Raw genomic sequence first — 23,155 nt, 5'->3', positions numbered from 1 at the left:
AACGGCTCATTAAGTTCGTACATCAAGACGTTTCCTTTTACCGGACTGGTCTGTGAGAGGCGAAGGAGGACGTAGGTAGGAGTGAAACCGCTCGATCAGCTGTCCACTCTTTGATGTAGCTGCGCAGACATCAGCGCGTTGGGGTTGCGCATGTTTCCTCACACGACGGCGCGTCCCGGAAAAAGTCTTCCGCAATAAATCGTAGAGGGAGTTATAACCCCGTTTAACAACGGATATGTTAGTATGAATTGCGGCGAAATGCTAGAAAATTAGAGACTTCTATAGATCTGTTAAAATATACACGGATGGCTTAAAAGATCCGCAAAATGGACAGTGTGGTGTTTGTCTCCACAATTTAACAAATCTCAATAAATACATTTCTATCTGTATAGGCCTACTCTTGAGATGACTGGGATAATCACAGCTCTTAGGTGGATAGAAGAGGTTGAACCATTGACATATGTAATTTGTACAGATTGCATGGAAGCTATTCATGATCTCATTGAGGGAAGACTTATTGAAATTAAACATTTACTGTCACGTCTAGGGAACTTTGGAATCATTATTTAGTTTTGTTGGGTTCCAGCTCATGAAAGGCGTGATAGATGAAATGAAGAGGGTGATGAGATTGCAAAAAAGATGCAGAAAACATACAGTATAGGAATGAGTGTTCCAATGGAGGAGGGGGAAGCCAAATCCGTAATTCAATCTGAAACCATAAAGATGGCAAAATAAAGAGGAGGCAGAGTGTAATGCCAAACATTTTCATACAAAACAGAAGAATGTGACCTGGAAAAGGTTACTTCACTGAGTTTAAACAGAAGGGAAGAAGAGGTCTAAACTGCACTTAGATTAGGGCACACAGGATGTGCAGTGGGGCTTTTCAAGTGAACACATTGCATTTGACTGCAGTACATGTGACAGAAAGGCATACAAGTTGTGACAATCGACTAGTGTGGACTGAAGGAATAACTGCTCATGGTTAGGCACTGGTAATGACATTTTGAGCATGTTTAGAGGCTAAAACCACGTTTCAAACTTGCCCTGTTTAAGCCTGTTAACTCTAGCAGGAGGATAACTTAAGGCACCGATAGTTTTCATCTGTCTCGCTACTGACAGCACTACACATTTAAAAAAAACAACAACAGAGAGTTGAAATCGACCGGAATACTCCTTTAAAGCTTTATTTATTTTTCTTAATAATACTGCTATGATGAAAATAATGCAAGTGCTTTTTGGAATTATTAAGCCTAGACTGTGAAGTTCATGGTATTACACACTCCTGTACAGTTGGGGCGGTATACTATAACTACACTTATCTGCCCCGAGAACAAGAAGAAAAAGAAGAAAAAGAAGAAGAAGATTAGAGTCCGTCAAAAACAAGTTGTCATCTTTGTAGTGTTAAACGACGAACCAATTTTAATAACTTTAATAACAGAGCTTTTAGTCAACAGAATACATTTGAAAGAGGCTATACATCAAATGTATAATTGACGTATTGGTCATTTATTGCTAGCTGTTACTGTTCCCTAAACCCCAAAAAGATGAGAACTGACACAGATCCCTAACTGTGGTTGTTGACGGCGCGCAAAGCACATTGGCGCGGAAGTTTGTTTTGTACCTTCTGAGTCTGTCTCTCTGGTCTGAGGTAGTAATATCGGCGTCTCTTGGTTCGACTGTCAATAAACGTATGTCTCAATTTTGTCATCCTGAATGATTCTGACAACCAGTAACCTAACCTCGATATAACGGGTCATACTTAAAGAAAGGCGTGTGTGTGTTCTAGTTACTGAACTACTGGACTCTAGCTAATACGTAGCCACTGTATTTTTGTTGTACCGTTATAAGTCCAGTGAAGCTAACTTATCCCAATATTAGCTGTTTTGCTACTGTGGATGCTAGTGTCTATCTATTAAAAACTTGTCATTTTCAACAGATGATGCGTAAAAAGCGACGAACCTGTCCGGATAAAGGAGAGGAAGCTGCTACAACCAGTAAGTCTAATGTAACATTAACATTAACATGAACTCAGCCATTCATAACCATGTGTCAGTGAAGTTAAAGCGTTTCCCAGCTTTACCTGACCTGACGCTAGATCCCCAAATTCCCACATCCTTTTCACGCTGTAACGTTAACTATATTATTTATAGTTAGTTACGGTATAAATTTGGGGTGGCAGTAGCTTAGTCCATAGGGAGTTGGGTTGAGAACCGGAGGGTGGCTGGTTCACCTCCTGCCAGGTGCTCTTGAGCAAGGCACTGTACCCCCAACCGCTCAGGGCGCACTGGCAGCCCACTCACTCTGACATATAGGTCCTGAAGATGTGTGTATTTCAGGCCTGTGTGTAGCGATTACAAACAAAACAGAGTGTGAATTTTTAATTTTGCCACTGGGATTAATAAAATAAATTAAGTCAAAATTTAAAATATTAAATTAAATTGATATTAACATCACATTGGGCGACATGGGCGGCTGTGGCTCAGGGGTAGAGCGGTTGCCTGCCAATTGAAAGGTTGGTGGTTCAGTCCCTGGCCCTGTAGTCCCATGTTAAAGTGTCCTTGAGCAAGGCACTGAACCCCAAGTTGCCGCCGATGCTGCGCCATCGGAGTGTGAATGTGTGTGAGTGTTTATCTGATGAGATGGTGGTACCTTGTACGGCAGGCTTGGCCACAGTGTATGAATGTGTGTGAATGGTGAATGGTTCCTGTATGATGTAAAAGCGCTTTGTTAAGACTAGAAAAATGCTATATACACTACCGGTCAAATGTTTGGGGTCACTTACAAATTTCCATTTCACTCCATTATAGACAGGATACCAGCTGATCTGAGTGGGGGGCTGATCTTTAATGCAATATCTACATTTCCCATTATCAGCAACCATTCATCCAATGTTCCAAAGGCACATTTTGTTAACTTATCTGATATTATTTAAAAAAACTTACTAAGAAAACATTAAACAACCCTTTTGCAATTATGCAAGCACATAATGTAATCTAGAAACTGCTGCCCTGGTTAAAAAAAACAAGGCAACTGATCTCAGCTGGGATTCTGTCTATAATGGAGTCCAATGGAAATTTGTGAGTGACCCCAAACTTTTGACCAGTAGTGTAAATAGTGTAAACAGCACATTTACATTTACATTTAAAACAGTGTGACATAATCTGACGGGACCTGCATGTCTGACATGATTACACAAAGATACTTGGCAAATTAGCACAATACCCCATTCCCCTCATCACGCCGATGGCACTTTGTCTAAAATGCTGTCTGTATGGGAGCCCAGTTTTCTCTTCTGGGTATTGTTTTAATAAAGTTGTATTCTCTTCTCTACATAGCAAAGAAGAGTCGCAGCAATGGTCGCCAAACAAAGGAACCTGCCCCAGAAGAGACGAATGAAAGTGTATTTAGCGTCTTTCTTCGAGAGGCAGGTGTCACCTTGAAACAAGGTGGCACATCCAATGAGATTGGTAAACACCACACACTCAACCCAAGTTTTAAAAACACACCAGGCCAATAAATTAAATCTGTCTTTTCACTTTGTTTTTTCCCCCGGGTCTTTGTCTTTTCCCTTCTAGCTGTCGACCAAGTAGTTTTCCAAAAAAGGATACAGAAACAACTACAGAAGAGTCCCAGGTACCCTGGGGTAAGTATATATGCCATCCCTTTGAAATACCAAGGTATTTAGCACGAGACACTTATACTCACTACTACTTCTTCTTTGGTCAGATTGTACAGGAATTTACGACTGGATTGGAGTCTCATATTGAAGACCCTGAGCGGTTTAGGAACTGCCTTCTTCCATGTGTCCCACGATTGTCAGATGGAGACTCCAGGTAACTAATATAAAAACACAGAAGGCTAAGAGAGCCCACTTTAGGAAGAATTGTCACTTATAGAAGGGGTCAGCTACAACCAAGACCAAGCTTCTGTAAGGTGTCTGTATGGTGTGACATACTGACATGTTATCGTTTGTGTTGCAGTTGCGGAAGCTCATTCCAGGAAAGTCTGCTCCGCATGCTGTTGGGGATTGAGATGCTGCAGGTCAGATTTTGTGCATAGTGTCTACATCGCTTTTTCCTCACAAAGGATGACGCACTAAAAAACTAATTCAACATGTTGTTTTCTGCTATGACGAATGCAATTGTGTACTGTGCAAAGAGTACATGCACAGTGCATCTTCCACAAATCCTCAATCTACTTTTCTTTTTCATGCAGACCTTTATTATTAACACCTTGCTCGAGAAACTCCCTGAATTTATGTTTGACGGGTCAGTATTTAATGTGTTCACTTTTCAGCATTTGAACCATTTTACTCACTTTCCACTGTTGTCTTATTTTTCTAAATGTCATCTTGTTTTGTCCTTCGCAGTACTGGAGATGGAGGGCTCAGTATTCCTCACACAATTATTAACCAGCTTAAATGGCTAGACAGAGTCGTGGACAGCAAGGTAGTCATTTCTGTGATGATAGGTTGCATGTACAGTAGTCACGGCCATTATTAAACTTTTTTTTTTGTTGCCTTGTAATCATGTATGTCGTCTTCATAGTGGTCATTACTAATTTTTAGTTGTTGACGTGTTTTTTTCTGCCCTCTTTGTGGCCTGTTGTTTGCAGGAGTTGGCAGTGAAGCTCATGGAGCTGGTGTCAGTAGCAGCAGTGGAGGTTCAGCGCGACATCATCACCAGTCTGCCAGAGATACTGGAAGACTCCCAGCACAATGACATAGCCAGAGAGCTCAAGTATGTAGAACAGTAAATCTCTACTGCAGGTCGGTCGGTGGTTCTTGCTTTGTATGTGTTGTGTCAGACTGGTTTCTGATTATGCGTATCCTTGTATTTTCATCCCTGTTCTCTGTAGCTCTTTACTTCAGGAGAACACTCAGTTAACTGTCCCCATCCTGGATGCCCTCTCTAGTCTGAACCTCAGTTACTCACTACTTACTGAGGTAGAACACACACACACACACACACACACACACACACACACACACACACACACACACACACACACACACACATACACATATTATTATTATTAGTAGTAGTATTATTAGTGATTGGCACCATGTTGTTAACTGTTACTCTCTGCTCTCTCAGGTCCGTGGAGCCGTTATGACCACTTTGGCTGCTGTGCAACTTGAGGACCTTCCTGTGGTGGTCAAGTTCATCCTGCACTCTGTCTCAGCCTCAGATGCATATGAGGTCAGGGCTCAGGGCCATGTCCCATTTTTTCATTTACAAATCATAGCATAGTTTTTGTGTTCTCTGGTTGTTATAGTACGTATAATTTGAAATCCAGAATGTGGCATGTGTTTTTGCCGTGCCTAGGTGGTGTGTAATCTTCGTAAAAAGCTGGAGTTGGAGCAGTGTGTTCTCCCTCCTGTGCTGCAGGCCTCTCGGAGCCGCACGAAGAGCAGAGCATCAGAAGCGTAAGACAACGCGGTTTCACTCACTCAACTAATGCATCAGTATGTTTTATCAGAAACCTATTTTAAAGTAGACCTGTAGGTTCTTGATGTTGTATTCCTGGTGATTATAATCTAATAAATCTGGTTTTGGGACAGATCCACTTCTACACCAGCCGCTGGCAGCAGCCAGGACAGTGTTGCATTGATGTTGGACGGCATCAAGTCAGCAGTCCGATTCCAGAAAGTGATATCTGAGGCTTGGCTCAAGGTGGCAAATGAATCACTATTTAAGCCCCCTTGTTTTAATTGATTATTTATATTGATTAATAAATAACAAGCTTTTTCATAATAATCTTCTCAACTTCAGTGTTGATTTCTGAACTTTTTACTATGTGTTGTTTTTTATTAGGCAATAGAGTCTGTGGACGAAGAGGACGACCATAAGGTGAGTGGCATCTCCTTAGTTCAGGGTATGGCCCTAGGAAATTGGCTTGTGTAAATGGAACACTCAGATCCCATTCTGTAAGTCTAGAAAATTAAGAAAAAAAGGTAAAAAAGGATTTTTTGGGGGGAATTTTGGTAAACGTTTTGCATTTGAAAATGAAGACTGGAAACTATGATTGAAAAATGACTTAACACATTACATGTCATTTAGCTGACGCTTTTATCCAAAGCGACTTACAATTGCTACATATGTCAGAGGCAAGACGCCTCTGGAGCAACTAGGGGTTAAGTCAGTGTATTGCTCAGGGACACATTGGCTGATGTATTGCAGTGGGAATCAAACCCACGTCTCTCACAACACAGGCATGTGTCACATCTTCTGCCCCACCACACACTGTTCATTATTATACAGTAAATGAGCATATATATCATACTGTACAATAACAATCAGTCATGGCCGCTAAGGACATGTAGGAAAACTTATTTGCATTTTTCACATTAAAGTGTTTCTGTGGGGATGGGAATCTATGTGCTCTGCCATGTCAGGTAATAGATCTGCTGGTGCTGTTCATCCTCCATTCCACCAATGCCAACCAGAGCCGGCGGGGAGCGGAGAGGGTGCTGAAGGTGAAAGTGAGGGCTGGACTGATCCAGGACGCTCTGCTCCAGAGGACTTTTAGAGACTATGCTCAGGTGGGTTAGTCTGCAGACATACAAGCTGAAATATAACAACAGTAGCATTCTTTGTTTAGACGGTTGTAGACATTATACGGCTATGTTGTGTTGATTAATGATGACACTCTAGGTCCTGCGAGGGTATTTCCCCTCCATCCTGGCCCTGGCTCAGAGTTTGTTGCGCTCCCCCGACCCCTGCGTGGTGCCTTTTGGTGGACACATGTACCGACACTCATTCACTGCTTTTGACTCTTATTGCCAACAGGTGGGTTTGCGATTCATTTTTAAAAAAGTGCATAAAAGGTTTTATCTGTTTTTTTAATTCGTAAAGTTGTTTTTAATTCTGTATTATGTTTTTTAGGAGGTGGTGGGCTCTTTAGTGACCCATGTGTGCAATGGAGTGGGGGGGGAGGTGGACATGGCTCTGGAGCTGCTCTGCGGCCTCGTTACAGAGAAGCCTTCAGAAATGGCCTTGTATGCTGTGTTTGTCAAAGTAAGGAAAGAGCCATACATCAGCTATTGTAGCTGCTAACCAAACTCCATATTATGCTTTTTGGCCTTTTCCTTTTCCTTTTTTGTGATATATATAATTCTATATATATTATATAGTATAAGGTTTACAAATTGCTCCAATCAGCTCTATTGTAGTCCAGCCTTTACTTTCGTGACAAACGTGCATCACTTTGTAACACATCTCACAATGCTTGCCTAGCTGCTAGCGCCTCACACCCACATACTCTGACTGGCTGCTTGTCTTTGCCTAGCTACTGCAACTCCCAACAAAGATGGAATAGAAGTGTGATGTCTTACTATGTATCTAAAACAGAGAGCTCAACAAACAGGGTGAAAAGACGAGCTGCAGCAATGTGCAAAAAAATACGGTGTTTTTAAAAAATGAAACCATGTTAACCTATTCTGATATAACCTCTAAATACAATTATGAACCTGAAATTGAGCATAATATGGGCGCTTTAAAAAATGTATGAATGAAATTTAAGCACAATATATGTTCCATCAGCTTGTAGCTAGCAGAAGGGTTCCTGATGGTTAATAATAATAATACATTTTATTTGTAATGCACTTTACATTTAAGACAAACCTTAAAGTGCTAGAGGTAAGATCATAAAAGCAAGATGTAAACATCAGTTTACAATACATATAAATAGTGCAACAACATTATTGTGCAAGGTTAAAACTCATAGGTTCTGTTAAAAAGAAGTGTTTTTAGTCCTTTTTTAAAGGTCCCAATAGTTTGTGGTGCCCTCAGATGGTCAGGGAGGGCAATCCAAGTCCGAGGAGCGGCTTGATCACCCACGGCGCTAAGCTTAGTTCGGGGGAGTAAGAGGCGGTGGGAGTTTTTTGAGCGGAGGGATCATGTTGTAATGAGAGGGGTGAGTAGATCTTTCAGGCAGGGGGGGCTTTTCCATAGATGCTCTGGTGAGTGAGAATTGAGACCTTGTATTCAAACCTAGCAGGAACGGGAAGCCAGTGAAGTGAGGGGAGAATGGGTGTGATGTGGTCGTACTTTCGCACTCTCATCACTTACTTAAGAGTCGGATCCTTGGTTGTCTTACAGAGTTTTAATCTTTTTCCATTTTGTTTGGTTGAATTTTTAACTGAACACAATGTTTGACACAGGGAATCTTGGACTACATGGACAACCTCACACCCCAACAGATCCGCAGACTCTTCCACCTTCTTAGCAGACTGGCCTTTGGGCAACAGCAGCAGGGATCTCACATCCAGGTGTCCATTTACAAGAGAATTCAGCCTTTTCTGCTTTTTTTTCTGCCTTTTCTTGTCATCTTCTACACTGCTGACCTACCTTTCTCTTTCTGTGTGTCCCCTCAGGATGACATGCACATAGTGATCCGCAAACAGCTCTCCAGCACTGTGCCCAAGTACAAGCGTATTGGCATCATTGGTGCTGTCATGATTGTAGGCAGCATGGGGGCCTTCAGGTATGGGGTGGGGGGGGGGTGGGGGGGGTGACTCACAGACATAACAGCAATATTTTTTTTATTCAATCTGTCACTTTATTGTTCTATATGTCTTGATCACACTTTCTGCTGCTCCCCAGGCCTAAAGGGAAGGAGTCACAGAATGGGTCGTTACCCCCGGAGACATTCAGACAGGTACATATGTTTGTTTCAAAATGAACAATGTGTATTTTGCAAGAATATTGGATTTTTTTATTAGTTTGCTTTATATTTCAATTGTTTTTATGTCAATATTACTTTATTTGTGACTGTCAGTTAATGTTATACCTCCAATCCAAATCTTCTCTCCTATTTGTTTGAGTATTTGTTCCTATTTATTATTGTGTCTTGTTCTGTGTATCTTATTGTTTGTATTTATTGATCTTGATTATCTTGACCTATTGTTGTAAAAGCAGCTAAAGTTTTCAGCACCGGAGTGAAAGTAGAGGGGACATAAAGTATAATTGGATTAAAAACGTCTGCTACATTTAGACAACAGTAAACTTTTTATGTACTTCAGTTTAAGATTGTGTGTTTAATAAGGGGCAAGGAAGTATCTCATAAATGTAGATCCTATAAAACAACATTTGATTTTAAATTTTTTATAAGCCTGTGACTAAAACATTTTGCATTTAATTTGGTTTTTAAGTTGCTAAGATGGCTTTGTTCTAATTTTGCCACCTTGTTCCCTTTTTCTTTTGTTAAGTTTCCTTGTTTGAGCAACTGTTACTTGATTGTAACCTTTTATATAATTTACATGTGCTTCCAACAGGGGTTTGGGTAGGGTCAGCAGCACTACCTTAGGGCTGTATATAGAGTAAATAAATAACCCTTTATTTGGTGGTTGTATTCAAGCCTCTTGACTCAAGCACAAACTCAGTTGATTTACACACTGCACACCAGCTACAGGTTTTCTCTTTGCTAACTAAACCTGTGCTGTGAACTCCCTCTAGAAGAGGTCAAGCAAAAACGGTATAATGGTAATATTTTCTCCTGCCACAAACTATAAAAAGGCACATTATTATAAGTTGAGGAGTATTAGTTCAGCCCAAAGTGTCCTTTTACCGCTGCTCCATAGAGAGTATTCTGTCTTACTGCATCTGTGTATGGTTTGCCAGTTCCAAAGCAGCAGAGAGGAAAGCACTCCAGAGGGTAGTCACCACCGCCCAAGAGATCCCTGACTGCCCTCTCCCCTCCTTGGATGATCTTTATAGCTCTCGCTTCCTCCAAGTTCCATCTCACAATGGACACTCTCTTTTTGAACTGCTGCCCTCTTGTAGACGTTTTAGGACATTTAAAACAGGCCATAATTAAACTTAATGCCATTTGAGTTGAATGATAAATGATGCAGCGAATGTTTTCATTTGTTTTATGCCTGTGTTTTAACTATTTTTATAGTGACTTTTAGAGACTTTTTTTATGTATACACATATAGATATTTATTTTCCTGCTTTGCTGCTTATTACTGGCGTTTTTCCCTAAGGATTGCATTCAGTTTTGTTGTACATGTACGATAACAATAACGACTATTCTATTCTGTTCTATGGTCCTATTGCTTGTTGCAGGTGACAGCCCTGTTGGAGTTGGTGAAGTCTAGCAGTGAAAGCTCTCCTGAGGCTGCCGCCCTGTACTATGATGAACTGGCCAACCTGATCCTGAGCTCTGCCCTGCACCCACAGGTGCAGGTGTGTCTCCAACAAACATTGACCATATTTCCAATGTTAATAGCTGAGCTTATTTCTTAATTTGTAACATTTCTGATATGCAACAAAGGCATGATTAACCATACTGGTCCTGTTGTTTTCCTCCTACCAACAGCAAAAGATTGGAAAGAGTGTCCTGGAGGACTTTCAGGATGACTTTGTGGTGGATCTAGGGCCAGAAATACAGAGGTTAGTGATGAACATGCTGGCAGCACAACAATTTATTTGCTTAAAGAAAACTTCAATTTAACTTAAAATGTTTATTAGCAGATTAGTTCATTAATCCCTGTGTATCTCAGTCCCTTTCACTTTACGCCCCGTGTGATGTACAACCTGGAAGACAAGGCGACTCTGGGATTTGCCATCAACCTGCTGCCTCTACTGGCCAAAGACATGCAGAACAAAGGAGAGCACAGTCAAACTGTCAAGAAGGCACACAAGTCAGTCACACTACTCATACCACCTCTAACCAGTTCTAATGAGTGACAACTAAATATTCACTTAATGGTGTATTTCACTTGAAGTACAGCCAGAATTACAATTTCAGTTTATTTTTGCAACATCTTACAATATCCAATATGCAATATCTTATGCATGTAAATAACAAAGATTTTTAATGTGTTTCTTTCTGTTTTTTCTTGGGGGGCAGACAAGTGTCTCTTCTCTGTCTTTCTCCGTTTTTTCGCCTCCTGAGACTCTGTGAGGACAAACAAAACCAGGGAGACCTGGATCAGATTGACGGCCTGCTGGGTGAGGAACTGGAAGTTCTACATTTTCATCCGGAAAGCAGTTTGTTTACATTTCTATGGCTGTATAATAATGTGTGTCTCTGTTTTTGTGTACATTTGCTGGAGCACAGGCTGCCCTCTGATCCTAATGGACATGGATGTAGTAGAGAAAACAGAGAGCCTGTCAAAAGCTGAGAGGGAGTTCCTCTGTACTTTGCTCTTTCACACCATCAATTGGTTCAGAGAGGTAAGTGCACGTGACTGATTTGTACAACACGTTTGTGTAGTAGGAGTTTATAACTAAAACTGTGTCTTACCCCTGTTTTGTGATAGGTCATTAATGCATTTTGTACACAAAAAGAAACCGATATGAAGATGAAAGTGATAACCCGTCTGCAGAACATCACCTATCTTCAGACACTGTTGGAGAGGGCTTTGGCCGGTGAGTTTTGATCCATCTATACTGGGCATCTCAAGAATCTACCCAGTGTGCCATTTCAATTTCCGTGCGTGAGACATCCCAAAAGGATTAATAAAGAGAAGTCTAAGTCTAATGTGATGTCAGTTCTACTAACATCACAATAAAAGTAATTTTCTTTTTTGTTATCAAATTGTTTTTATTATTTTCAGCAATGTCCACATTTATAACACACAAATGTACACAACCTTATTGCTGTGGATTATAGTCCAATACAAAAACCGACTAAGTACATTGGCAACTGGATGTGCAAAAACTTTCTTAAATCAAATATAGGAAAAACTGAGGTGGTTGCTTTTGGAGCAAAAGAGAAACGGTTATAAGTCAGCGCTCGGCTTCAAACAATGTTTAAAACAACAACAAATCTTAGTGTAGTCGTGGACTCTGACTTTAATTTTAACAGTCACATTAAGACAATTACAAAGTCAGCCATTACCACCTTTTAGGGTTAAAGAACTTATGTCTCAGAAGGATTTGGAAAAATGTATCCATGATTTTATCTTCATACTGTAATGTAAAGAGAAGTTCTTCCACTCTTGGTTATGAGTAACCAGAGTACAAAATCAAATGATCCTGCAGGGCCCGTGGTGGATGGATGAGATAGTAAAGACATATTGTTTCTGCCTGTATAGAGTGCCTTATTGGTTAACAAAGTTTGGGTTTTCACATAATGGGAATTGCGCTCTAACAATGTGTGTTGGGGCAACGGCTTGTACACTGTCCCATACTAGCAGTCTAAAATCTGCTATCTTAAATGTTTTACTGTTTTTAACTGCTCTTTAATGTTTATTGTTTTTGTACTGCACTGTAATTTTTACTATTTTAATCTTTTTATGTAAAGCACTTTGAATTGCCCTGTTGCTAAAATGTGCTATACCAATAAAGCTGCCTTGCCTTGTCCTTTTATTGGGCAGAAAGTACACAAAGGGCTGTTAATTATTTTCAGGTGGTGCATTTTTAAAATAGTTTTCTTCTTCTTTAATCTGTTTTTCAGGAACACCTGGCTATGTTCCACCTGTTGCCAACTTTGATGGAGAATGCACAGATGGGGTTCTACTTAGTTCTGCTGCTCCTGTAAATAAGGCAAAGAAAGGTACGATAATTTCCCCACGTTAATGAAACCAAATACTCTGAATAAGGGAATAAAAACGTATTAAATTGTCTCACAAATGTTTTTTAGATGGCACAGGAAAGAAGAGGAAGGCCCCTGGCAGGAATTCCTCGGAGAGCAGCTCTCAGCTTGAGGAACCAAATGAAGCTGACAAAACTCAGCAGGTAAACCTTGACCTCTTGTATGAATCCTTTTTTGTTGTTGGTATGTAACCAAGCTAAAAAGGGAATTCTGCTTGGGCTAAAGGAGCAACCAGAGAAGGAAAAAGAAAAGGAGATCCGACAAGGTGTCAGTCTGGTGTCCTACAGACCGTTTTTCAGGGAGCTGGACATGGAGGTGCTCGATGTGCTCCGCTGTGGCTTGCTGTCCCGTTCACTGCTGGACTCAGAGCTCCACACCAAGGTAAGAAAATAATAATACGTTTTATGCCTTTTATATGTTTCTTTACTTAATTATTGATTTAAAATTTTTTGAACACTTTAAAAATATGGCTTTTTAATTTAAAATTAACATTAGGTGTTAGGCATAGGTTTAATCAGGGAACATCAGCTTACATACAGTATATACTGTATATATGCTTGTGTATATGTGTGTGTGTGTGTGTGTGTGTGTGTGTGTATGTATGTATGTATGTATGTACAGTGGGGCTTGAATTTTGGGGCACCCCTGGTAAAAATTTGTATTAATGGGCATAAAGAAGCCAAAACAGATGTTTCCAAAATGCATGAAATGACAGATTAGACATTTGTATAGTATGTCACAAAAAGTTAGGTTTTATTTCCATCATTTACAGTTTCGAAATAACACAAAACAAAAAATTGGCGTCTGATAATGAGCCCCACTGGATGTATGTGTGTGTGTGTGTGTGTGTGTGTGTGTGTGTGTGTGTGTGTGTGTGTGTGTGTGTGTGTGTGTGTGTACACGTATGTGTGTATATATACACACACACACACCTGGGAACATTACTGCCCAACAATACTCTGAGAACACGGAGAACAATGATTGGAAGCACGGGGATTTATTTGGATTGTAGTGAAATCAATATCTATGCAGTTTTACAATGTGCACACCACGTACATCAATACACAGGATTTTCATCTCCTCTTATATTCCTACATGATTGAGGTGCGAGAAGAGGTTCTGCTGGGTCCTGCTGAGCTGGTGTTCTTGTTGGAGGATATGCTTCGCAAACTGGAGTTCAGTCTTACAGCTGCCCCTGCCAAGAGACCTCCTTTCTTTAAGGTGCAGAAAAAAAGCATACAGTGATAAACGCAGATCAGAGAAGTTAGGCTGTGTCAGAAAACATCCGGCAGCTCCGGCGATTCGTCGCAGGTTTGTGCCGTAGTGTGGGAGTGTCACTGACATGTCGTCCTGTTGTGTTCGTAAAACCCCCCAATGTACTTTTACATTTGACCATTATTATTTTCCGTCGGATCCGTTTTATGATTTTTACATTTCCGGCCACACTTTTCAAGGCAGCTTCATATTATGGAGATTATTATTATCCACCAGATGTAAATATTTTTCCCGATTTCCGTTTCCTTCCGCTTTCTTTGTGTTGGAATTTTAAACTTCGGCGGATTTATAAGGACAATGGTAAACAGCTCCTCAGATCTCTGCATGGTATATTGAGACAGCTAGCTAGACTATCTGTCCAATAAGAGTTTTCTCTCGCACAACTATTTTGCAGCGGCTCTGTGCGGAGCTTAGTGCCCCCCATGACAATTGTGATTGGTTTAAAGAAATGCAAATTTATCGGAGCAAGGCAATGTTTTTCAGCACTCCCCTATTGTCTGAACACGGCCTTATGAAAGCTCTCAAAATGTAAGAATGCGCAGGTCTTTGAAATGTTTTACAATCTCTGGGGGAGTACAGTGTGCAATATACATTATTGTTTTCATAAATTTTTCTTTGATGCAGGCAAATAAAATGGCCTAAAGAAAGTACATTTTCTGAGTCTGTCATTATCACTGATATTTAGTTACAACTGTACAAAGATGTAATTTGCGGGCTTATATGAGAAGAAACTTAATAATAAATATTGTTGTGCAGGGAAGGGCCAATAAGAGCGTGGGTTTCTCCCATCTGCAACAGAAGAGCTCCAAGGATATTGCTTCCTACTGCGTCCAGCTGCTGCCCGCCCTCTGCTCACACTTGGAAAACTGCCACTACCATTTTCAGGTGCAGACACAATCTGTAGATATGAGTGAAGACTTTGTCTCTTTCTTCCAGTTGTTTATAAAAAAACAAATTGCTTTGTATTTGTTTACATTTGTGCATTTTTCCCCCAGACAATGCTGTCTGAGAACAATGGCGTTGTGGACGGACCTGCCACAGATGTTCAGGAGCACGAACTGATGTCATCAGGCTACCAGCTGCTCCTGCAGGTCCTGAACACCACCTTCAGCTGGTGAGGACCACAGCACCACTGACTTTCATGTCAGGCAGTAAATCATTTAACTTTATGAAATGTCAGAGCAGCATGCTATTTGGAAGAGTCAGTCTGACTTCTGTTGAGTCTGGTCTCTGAAATGTATCTGAATCTATGTATGTGGGTATTTGTCAGGTCTGGATTCAACCAGCCAGGGCAGCGGAGCTTACTGAAGAAGGCTCTTGGAGTTTTAGCTGAACGTATAAAAGGGGGAGGTAGTGAGTTGACCCTGGAGCAGCTTGTGAAGTAAGTGATGAAATTTCAGAGAAGCAGAGTAACTACTATATAGAGTGTATGCCTTTTTATTATTTATGCATTGATTGATTTGTTTATCACATTCAAGCTTTAGTGTGTAACTTTTTTATATGGCTTGAATGTTTGTTACATTCAAGCCATTGACAAATATGTTGATACAAAGCTAATTAAGATTCATGCAACTCTCTCTGTATTTCTCAGTATGACTGTTTTAAAATGATGTCATCCTGCCGAGAAACTTGAGCGAAGATATTTTCCCTTTCCTGAAGAGTCCATGTTCTTTTTAATCCTCCATGTCTTCTTTGGTTACAAGCAACTTCATGAAGGAGTGGGGGTGGTGCGCGATTATGGAAGGGTGGTGTCATGTGGATGCAGCAACAGTGGTGTTGTCATTACTTAGAATTCCTCATGTGGGAGAAACTAGGCACTATAGCTTCAAATCGGCCTTGGCGGCCTCTAACTGCTAAGAAAAGTTAATACGGAACCATTTTTTATCAGAAAACATAAAAACATAAATAAGCATAACATTTGTCAAAAAACTGCATAATTTTCCAAATAACTGAATGAAGAGTAACTCCTTACAACACAATAGCAATAAATATATTACTGAAATGTAATGCCCATGGGCCCAGCAAAGAACAAGGGCCATTTCCCAAATATTCTGCAAGGCAACTCTTAAAGAGGAACTACGGCTACATTTCAAAATTCATACATGTCATTCCTGTTGTCTAAGAGCCAGTCCAAACATTTAAGTAAACACCAACAACTCTCTCAAATCCCAAAACTGGAGCGACCAAATACTGAAACTCAAATGTGATGTCATCAAGTATAAAGTCCCACCAACTGGAGAGTTTTGGGTTGAAACACTCCGTGACGGTTGGGTACCAACTGATGACATCTGCTCCTGCTACGGTTACATCAAAAGTCAACTGAAGAAAACATTGGGTGTATGACTTCTTTGGTTTTTGGCTTTGAGAGAGAGTGTCATGTTTACAAAAAATGATTGAACTTTCATAGGCCATGGAAATAACATATTAGAATTCCTAATTCAGGGGGTGTTCTCCTTTTAATACCAGAATTGTCTAAAAGTGTCAATTGCAATGCTTGTAGTTGTGTTTTTGACAGAATCCAATGTAGGATCTTTGCCCCCCTTTTTGCTCTATTTAGGCACAGCTTTGAGTATCTGGTGAACTTCGGCAGCACAATGCCAAGTCTCAGCACAGCCCTGTGTCTCTCCCAGCTTCTGTCCACTGTGTCTGAGAAAGGAGGGAATCCTGCTGCCTACAGGGAGAACACCGGTCAGTCTGACATGTTGCCTCACTTAAATCAACCTATCTGCTATGCAATGGACTGTGATGATAAATGCCTGATTTGTCTTCCTAGCTTCCCTCGCAAAACAGTTCCTTAGCCAAGACTGGGTGACAGCCAGCGGACAGAAGGAGAAAGGAAACAAATTCAATGAAGCACTTCACACTCTCCTAAGGTGCGTCTGTATGTCAGAAAGGTTTGATGGAAAGCAACCAATGTGCTTGTATTAATGCCTGACTAATTGGTGGCAATGGATTATAGTTAATTATATATATATATATATATATATATATTGGTGTTGGTATATATGATATAAACTGCTTAGGGAAATTATTTATGGCCCTTATATATTTATACTATAACAACACATGCTATTAAAGCACCTAGAGGTGTTAGCACGTTTGTGAAGCACACAGTTTCATTATTTATGATACTGTTATAAATTTCTTTATTTGTCACATGCATAGTCATACACTTACAACAAGCAGTGAAATGTATTCCTGACTTCCCACTCCAACTATGCTATCACAAACAGTGGCTTGCATAAGTTTACACACCCATGCTAAAGTTGATTAAAAAGAGGATTAAAAGAAATTAGTAAAATTCAACCTTTTTAGGGACTCAGTTTTCTTTGTCAATCAATATGTATTGTAAATAAATAAATTCTTCCTTAAAATACAGGTGGCATAAGTATACACATCCCTATGTTAAACTCCCATAGAGGCAGGCACATTTTAATTTTAAAGGCCAGTTATTTCATGGATCCTGATAAACTTCCCTTGGCCTTTGGAATTAAAATAACCCCATATCATCACGTACCCTTCACCATACCTAGAGACTGGCATGGTGTTATTTCAGTTAGCTTAATAGCTGGTTTGATTAGCATTGAGAGATGATCTTATGGAAAGTTCCCCATGCCTATCTCTAGGTATGGTGAAGGGTGTGTGATGATGTGGGGCTATTCTAGATCAGCCCATCTGAGCTTTCATTTTCTCAAAGGCAGAGCAGGATACCCAAGTCTCAGTTTACACCTGTCACCATTTCTAGCCACTGGGGGTCCATAGGCAGGCTGGTGGAAAATCATATTAATGTTAAGAAACCTCAAAAAAGTGACATTTTAATGCCGTGGGACCTTTTAAGTTTAAAACATAAATAATTAAGAAGCTAGAGATACAAGCATCTAAATGTGTTAATTACGATGTCTTTGTCTGTTCCTCTCTCTGCAGAATTTACCTCGAGCACATTGATGATGTTCTAAAGGCAGTGGAGGAAATAGCACGAGAAGGAATCACTGAGCTTGTCAATGCATCAAAAGATGAGGGATCTGCATCTTGGCCCACGCTCAACAGGTAGATCCTCATCAGTTTATTGGGCTTAGTTGTCTCTGAGCAAAATGGAAGTTCCCCTGTGAGTTACTGATTATACATAAGTAGCCCAGATTAGATTGATCCATGTACTCCTGCCTCAGCACGGCCTCATGGCTTACTGTGATAACCGGAACTTAACAATCACACAAACGAGTATATTTAACCATAAAGTTATTATTCTGTTGTTCATTCTTCCAATATTGTCTTTATCTTCTTTAGGCAGACATTCCTGGTGTTCTACAAAGTCTTGATGTCAGAGTTGGAGAAAGCCATCAGAAAGATTCCTGCTGGCAGAGTCAGTGACAACACTGAGGTCAGCCACTAGGTGTCACACTGTACACTGTAGTACTGTACACAGTAGCTCAATGTAATCAGAGCTACAAAACGTGTGTGTGTGCGCGTGTTTTATCTAATAAAATATGTAACCCATGTCCTCCTTCAAGGCTCAGAGTGAGAAGCTGCTGACATGGAACCTTGCTGTCAGAGATTTTCATATCCTGGTCAACCTAGTTAAGGTCTGTTTGCATCATCTAATGGGTGTGAATGTTTTTTGTACAGATTTTAACATTTGACCTCATCTCAGCATTCAGCTTCACTGGGATATATCTTCCATGTGATGGTATTTGATTAGTTTTGGGTACCTCATACTGTGGGTTAAATCAGACGTGCCATCATATATGAAAAGGAGGTTTGAGAGTGATGTGTAGGTGGCTCGCTTTATCACTTTTATCCCATCTTACCTTTGTAGATCACATATTTATCCTCTCATCTCTTCCCACAGGTATTTGACTCTAGGCCGGTGCTCATTGCGTGCCTAAAGGTGAGTCGGCTGCTGTGCGCCTTGAAAAAGATTTTACGTTCAGGTGAAACTGCTATGACTTTGAATTAACTAATTATAATGTTGTGATGGGTAGTATGGCCGCCTTTTCCTGGAGTCTTTTCTGAAGTTGGGGATGCCACTACTGGACAACAGTTTCAAAAGGCACATGGTACGCATGAAATCTTGTCACCTAGTCCAGCTAGTTAATGCCATATTAAGATGAACATTAACATTTTCAACAAGTATGGCCTTTGAAAACTAAATAGTCTTAAAAGGTTGACCTTGATGTTATTATTTCTGCTGCTAACAACTAACTACAGTACACTTTACTCAAGGGAATTTTTCTGGTTTCTGATTTAGTATAATCAACATATTTTGAATTACTCCCACCCAGGCCTTTAGAAAATAATGCATGAACACATACATTGAAGCATAAACAAGATCCCAGATTTCATAAGATTACCAGTTTATTCCCAAACAAGTTGATTCTCTTCCATATACAAGTGCATTTTTTCTGCTTCCCTTTATCATTCAAACATGGGTTGGCATTAGAGCATGGCTAAGCAGAGAAAAACATTCTGTGTTGATGTGCAGAAATGCGCAAAATGAAGTGTTGATAGTGGGATGACTGCGTTGTCTTTTTAAGGAGGACGTCCAGAGCCTGTTAAAAACCTTCCAGCTCAGCACCCGGCAGCTCCATCACATGTGTGGACATTCTAAGGTAGCTACAGATCACACCGTTTCTAGCACATTCATATAAACCCTGTGCGTACTCGTGCCAAATCTACCAATCTGGGAGTACAAAATATTCCTGTTAAATTAGAGAAAAGACAGCCAGAGTCTTGACAATGCACACGTTAATCCGTGGGTCCTCCATAACTAAGTAGCCTTGTCATAATGTGTCGGTGCTCAGATTCACCAGGATACAAGTCTGACCAACCACGTACCAGCCTTAAAGAAGTGCCTCGAGCAGTTTGTTTACAGAGTGAAGGCCATGCTAACGCTCAACAACTGTCAGGAGGCGTTTTGGATTGGCAACCTGAAGAATCGCAACCTGAAGGTATAACATTACGGAAGTTGTATAATGTGCCTGTTCATATTTTGAGTTAATCAGTTACAGGAATGATATATGCTGCAGGGTGAAGAGATTCTTTCTCAGCGGTCACAAGGAAGTGACGAGGATGATGATGATGATGAGGAGGAGGAGCAGCAATGTTCACCACTGCCTCAGGACCAGTCAGAGGATGAGGTACCTGCTATTTCCAGGCATTATGTCAACATCTGATACAGGAGTGGGATTGACTCCCAGCAGATCTGTTTCAATTTAGACATTTTATTGTTTTTATTTATCAGGTATAAGCAGGCCCTGGTGCAGGTGTATTTTTAAATACACCTGAACACTGCTGTTTGCTTAGGAGGGCTTTGTATGCAATGGAAACGGGTGTTAATTTCAGGCCCTGGGTAAAAGTAAAGATTATTGTAATTGTACATAAATAAATAGTTTTTGTATAGAATGTGTTTCATTTTGAGACAATATGACCTAGAGTTTACTACAATCAGCAGTGACCAAGAATTAGTTGAAAAAACGTACTAAAATTGTGTCAAAACTGCAGAGACCAACTGGAACTGGGTAAATGTTTTGATAATGTGTACACATTAATTATACTAACTATACTAGACGAACTCCGGGGCATTTAAAAACATCAACCTGGGAGGAATTTCGAAGACTCAGCGGCATGCAACAAAATCAGGGAGTGTACCTTGTAAACAAAAGAGGAAAAAAATACTGAATAAAAGCTTTTTCATAAAACTGAACAATAGGTAAATGAATGGTAAGTAAACTGGTAGAGTAATGTGTAAGTAAGTGTAAAGTGACTGAAAAGATTGGCATGAATAGGACAACAACACAGGGTTTGTTTGGAGGGATAAGCAGCCCACAGTATAATACAGTCAGTTATATTAGCCAGTTAAACAGCGTGCCTCCACTGCTGCTGAGTTGGCCATTACTCTGTTTAAAGAATACAGGTCAGTCAACAGGCAGTTGAAAGTGTAGAGGGACGTGGACTGATAAGATAAACGTTGGAGCACTCCAGCAAGCTAATGATTAGTGGGTGACACAGTAACACAGTTAAACTGTTATGCAGTTTCTTCCTAATGCTATTTTATGCCGCTTCACAGCTTTAATTTTGCATGTTTGCCAAATGTTTGTAATGTGCTTTCCATCAGGCGCAGGAGGCTGACTCAACGAAGGTCAACAGAGAGGACGATGTGGATCAAGATGACATTACAGACGACTCCGACTGAAAGAACCATCAACTGTTGGTTTCATTTTAAACTTTTGCATTTGTGTCAAACCCCCATTTGTGGATGACATTTTTATGTTTGAAATGCCAGTTGTAGTGTCTTTACATTAACACTTTCTAAGTGTATTGACTACTGCTACTCAATGGGCGGTGTTCAGGTTTAAGATCAATAACACCAGTATATAATTGCAACAACACTGCAAGCGCATTGATAAAAAGTTCATGAGATGCTTTTATGTACTTCTACAAGTTTTCTTTTCTGTTGAAGATAAGACATGCCTAATAATTAGGTGTTTTACATTGGGTAGGATTGTGAAAAAAGTGCTGTATGCTTTATCCTATTTGTCGGCCGACAAAATAAAATATAGATTGTTAAGAGATTCTTTTGTTATTCCTGGAAAATCCCATGAAGAGTGGCAGCACTGATAGGAAATCCACCATAAAACAGCTTTTACATGTACTATTCCAAGCTATGTGGACACGAATGTGAACATTTCCAAACCATTGTATCCCTAAACTGGAACTTCACTATGCCTCATAGTCTACTGTAGCTGCTGTATTCTTTCTGAGTTTTTCCCACGTTTAGTAGACTTATTGAGACTTTAGCTCATTCACAGTATCCTCCAGAGCTATATCTATCCATACATGCCCTTCTCATCTCTGTGTGTGTTGTAACTGTCTGACTCACCCACCGCTAGCCTAGCTCACCAAAGATCATGGAGGTAATCGGCTCCAACTAGCGTACTGCTCCCAATAAGTGACAAAATAACCCCAACAATTTCCTATTTACATGTTGAGATTTGTATAGATTTTTTTTAACCCAAAGTCATCCATTTCTCTCCGAATTCTTGTAAAGGAAAACTTACCATGCAAGTTACAGGCTGGGCTACTTCATTTGACTTGGGGAGGAACTCCCTGTCGCACGTAATAGATCGATTGCCTTTATTGACAGGAGATGAAGTCAATGTACCCCATTAAATTGTAAAACCATGCATGCACAGACACATAAAAACTGGCAGGACATTGGATTAGCAGGTATAACACAATTTTACATTTAGTATTTTGATCATGTGTGTTATTGAATATGTGATTGTGTGTGTGTGGTTGTATGGCTGTCTCTGGCTCCTTACTCCATCTGAGAAGATAAGAGATTGTTAGATGAAGACAATCATAGGGTCGGGTCCCTTATTTCACCCAGCCTTTCCATTATTTATGGATTTATATATTTAATCTAAAAAAACAAAAGGAGATTAATATTTTATAGTTAAAAATAATACTAGATAATTTATGTAGCCTATTATTAAATGACAAGAGTACTTCACCAGCTAGCAGCTTATTAGAAGCAACAGCACAACAGAGAGCTCAGTGGTAAACAATGTATCTTGGAGCTGGATAACATTGGTCATAATAAAAAGCAAACTAAGTTGTTATAAGTAGCCTAATTAGGTCTATACTTACCACTTAAACTGAGTCAACATGACAACATCCGGGAGGGCTCTTCCTCACAGGGATTTGTTAAAGAGGAGAAGTCCTTTCCACCGCTGACCTCGTGAACCCAACCAGCATGTCCGGGAGGCTGAGGTTTTCTCCCATGGCCTCTGCAGCTCTCTGGGCACCACGTTGGACATAGTTGTCACCAGTTATCCACACAGTAACTAGAGGATGAAAATAATGAGGATAATAGATGCTTCAAGTAATAAAAACAAAGTTAACTAAAAATGAGGGCTCAGTTGTTATGTCACATTATGTCTGAAAGATAAAATGTAGCACAGAAGCAATCGCAATTATCACAGTATGTGCAATTTCACATTATATAGATGACAGTAAATTCTTTATTGTTCTTTGAAGACAGCTGTCTAAAGTAAAGACTGGTACTTTAAACGTTATGCTGTATGTATGAGTGGAGGAAGTGTTCACAGCCATGACCTCCATAAGGAACAAAGAACTATAATCATATCATACATACTAACTATAGACGTTATGATTGTAAACAATATAAGAGTTCCTTTTAATGACTATTAATCTTCCACATGTTGCTGTTTATGGTAGAAACAAATTAAAAATGTAAGTCCTTGACTGACTTCCAACAGTGCCATAAATATGCATACTGTTTTCAACAGCAGCATGGGCAAATGTTCTACAGATT

General features: G+C 40.1%; 1 protein-coding gene across 3 annotated transcripts; it reads left to right on the top strand.

The window, feature by feature from the left end:
* Nucleotides 1–161: 161 nt before the first annotated feature.
* On the top strand, nucleotides 162–21,385 carry fancd2 (FA complementation group D2). 3 transcript variants are annotated; one of them, XM_034870254.1, is made up of 45 exons: nucleotides 162–306; nucleotides 340–431; nucleotides 1,937–1,994; nucleotides 3,336–3,467; nucleotides 3,576–3,643; nucleotides 3,727–3,833; nucleotides 3,981–4,041; nucleotides 4,216–4,268; nucleotides 4,370–4,448; nucleotides 4,615–4,739; nucleotides 4,858–4,945; nucleotides 5,097–5,201; nucleotides 5,328–5,428; nucleotides 5,564–5,675; nucleotides 5,817–5,852; nucleotides 6,398–6,544; nucleotides 6,657–6,791; nucleotides 6,888–7,019; nucleotides 8,165–8,272; nucleotides 8,378–8,487; nucleotides 8,607–8,661; nucleotides 10,071–10,190; nucleotides 10,324–10,397; nucleotides 10,508–10,648; nucleotides 10,858–10,958; nucleotides 11,068–11,183; nucleotides 11,270–11,378; nucleotides 12,409–12,507; nucleotides 12,595–12,689; nucleotides 12,772–12,927; nucleotides 13,651–13,767; nucleotides 14,578–14,706; nucleotides 14,817–14,935; nucleotides 15,092–15,202; nucleotides 16,379–16,509; nucleotides 16,595–16,694; nucleotides 17,746–17,868; nucleotides 18,106–18,199; nucleotides 18,330–18,401; nucleotides 18,668–18,706; nucleotides 18,801–18,875; nucleotides 19,353–19,427; nucleotides 19,620–19,766; nucleotides 19,845–19,955; nucleotides 20,933–21,385. In XM_034870254.1, the coding sequence occupies exons 3-45, from the start codon at nucleotides 1,937–1,939 to the stop codon at nucleotides 21,008–21,010; spliced, it is 4,344 nt and encodes a 1,447-aa protein (XP_034726145.1). In that variant the 5' UTR covers nucleotides 162–306; nucleotides 340–431; the 3' UTR covers nucleotides 21,011–21,385. The 3 variants fall into 3 exon arrangements, with proteins under 3 accessions (XP_034726145.1, XP_034726144.1, XP_034726142.1); XM_034870253.1 differs by lacking the exons at nucleotides 162–306; nucleotides 340–431 and adding an exon at nucleotides 1,358–1,688; XM_034870251.1 differs by lacking the exons at nucleotides 162–306; nucleotides 340–431 and adding an exon at nucleotides 1,358–1,688 and having other exon boundaries at nucleotides 1,937–1,999; nucleotides 3,335–3,467.
* Nucleotides 21,386–23,155: the final 1,770 nt, after the last annotated feature.

Source organism: Etheostoma cragini, chromosome 4 (genome assembly GCF_013103735.1).
Source record: "Etheostoma cragini isolate CJK2018 chromosome 4, CSU_Ecrag_1.0, whole genome shotgun sequence".
Taxonomy (NCBI): domain Eukaryota; kingdom Metazoa; phylum Chordata; class Actinopteri; order Perciformes; family Percidae; genus Etheostoma; species Etheostoma cragini.
The sequence above is the reverse complement of the archived record's forward strand: the minus strand, read 5'-3'. Positions and strand labels throughout refer to the sequence as shown.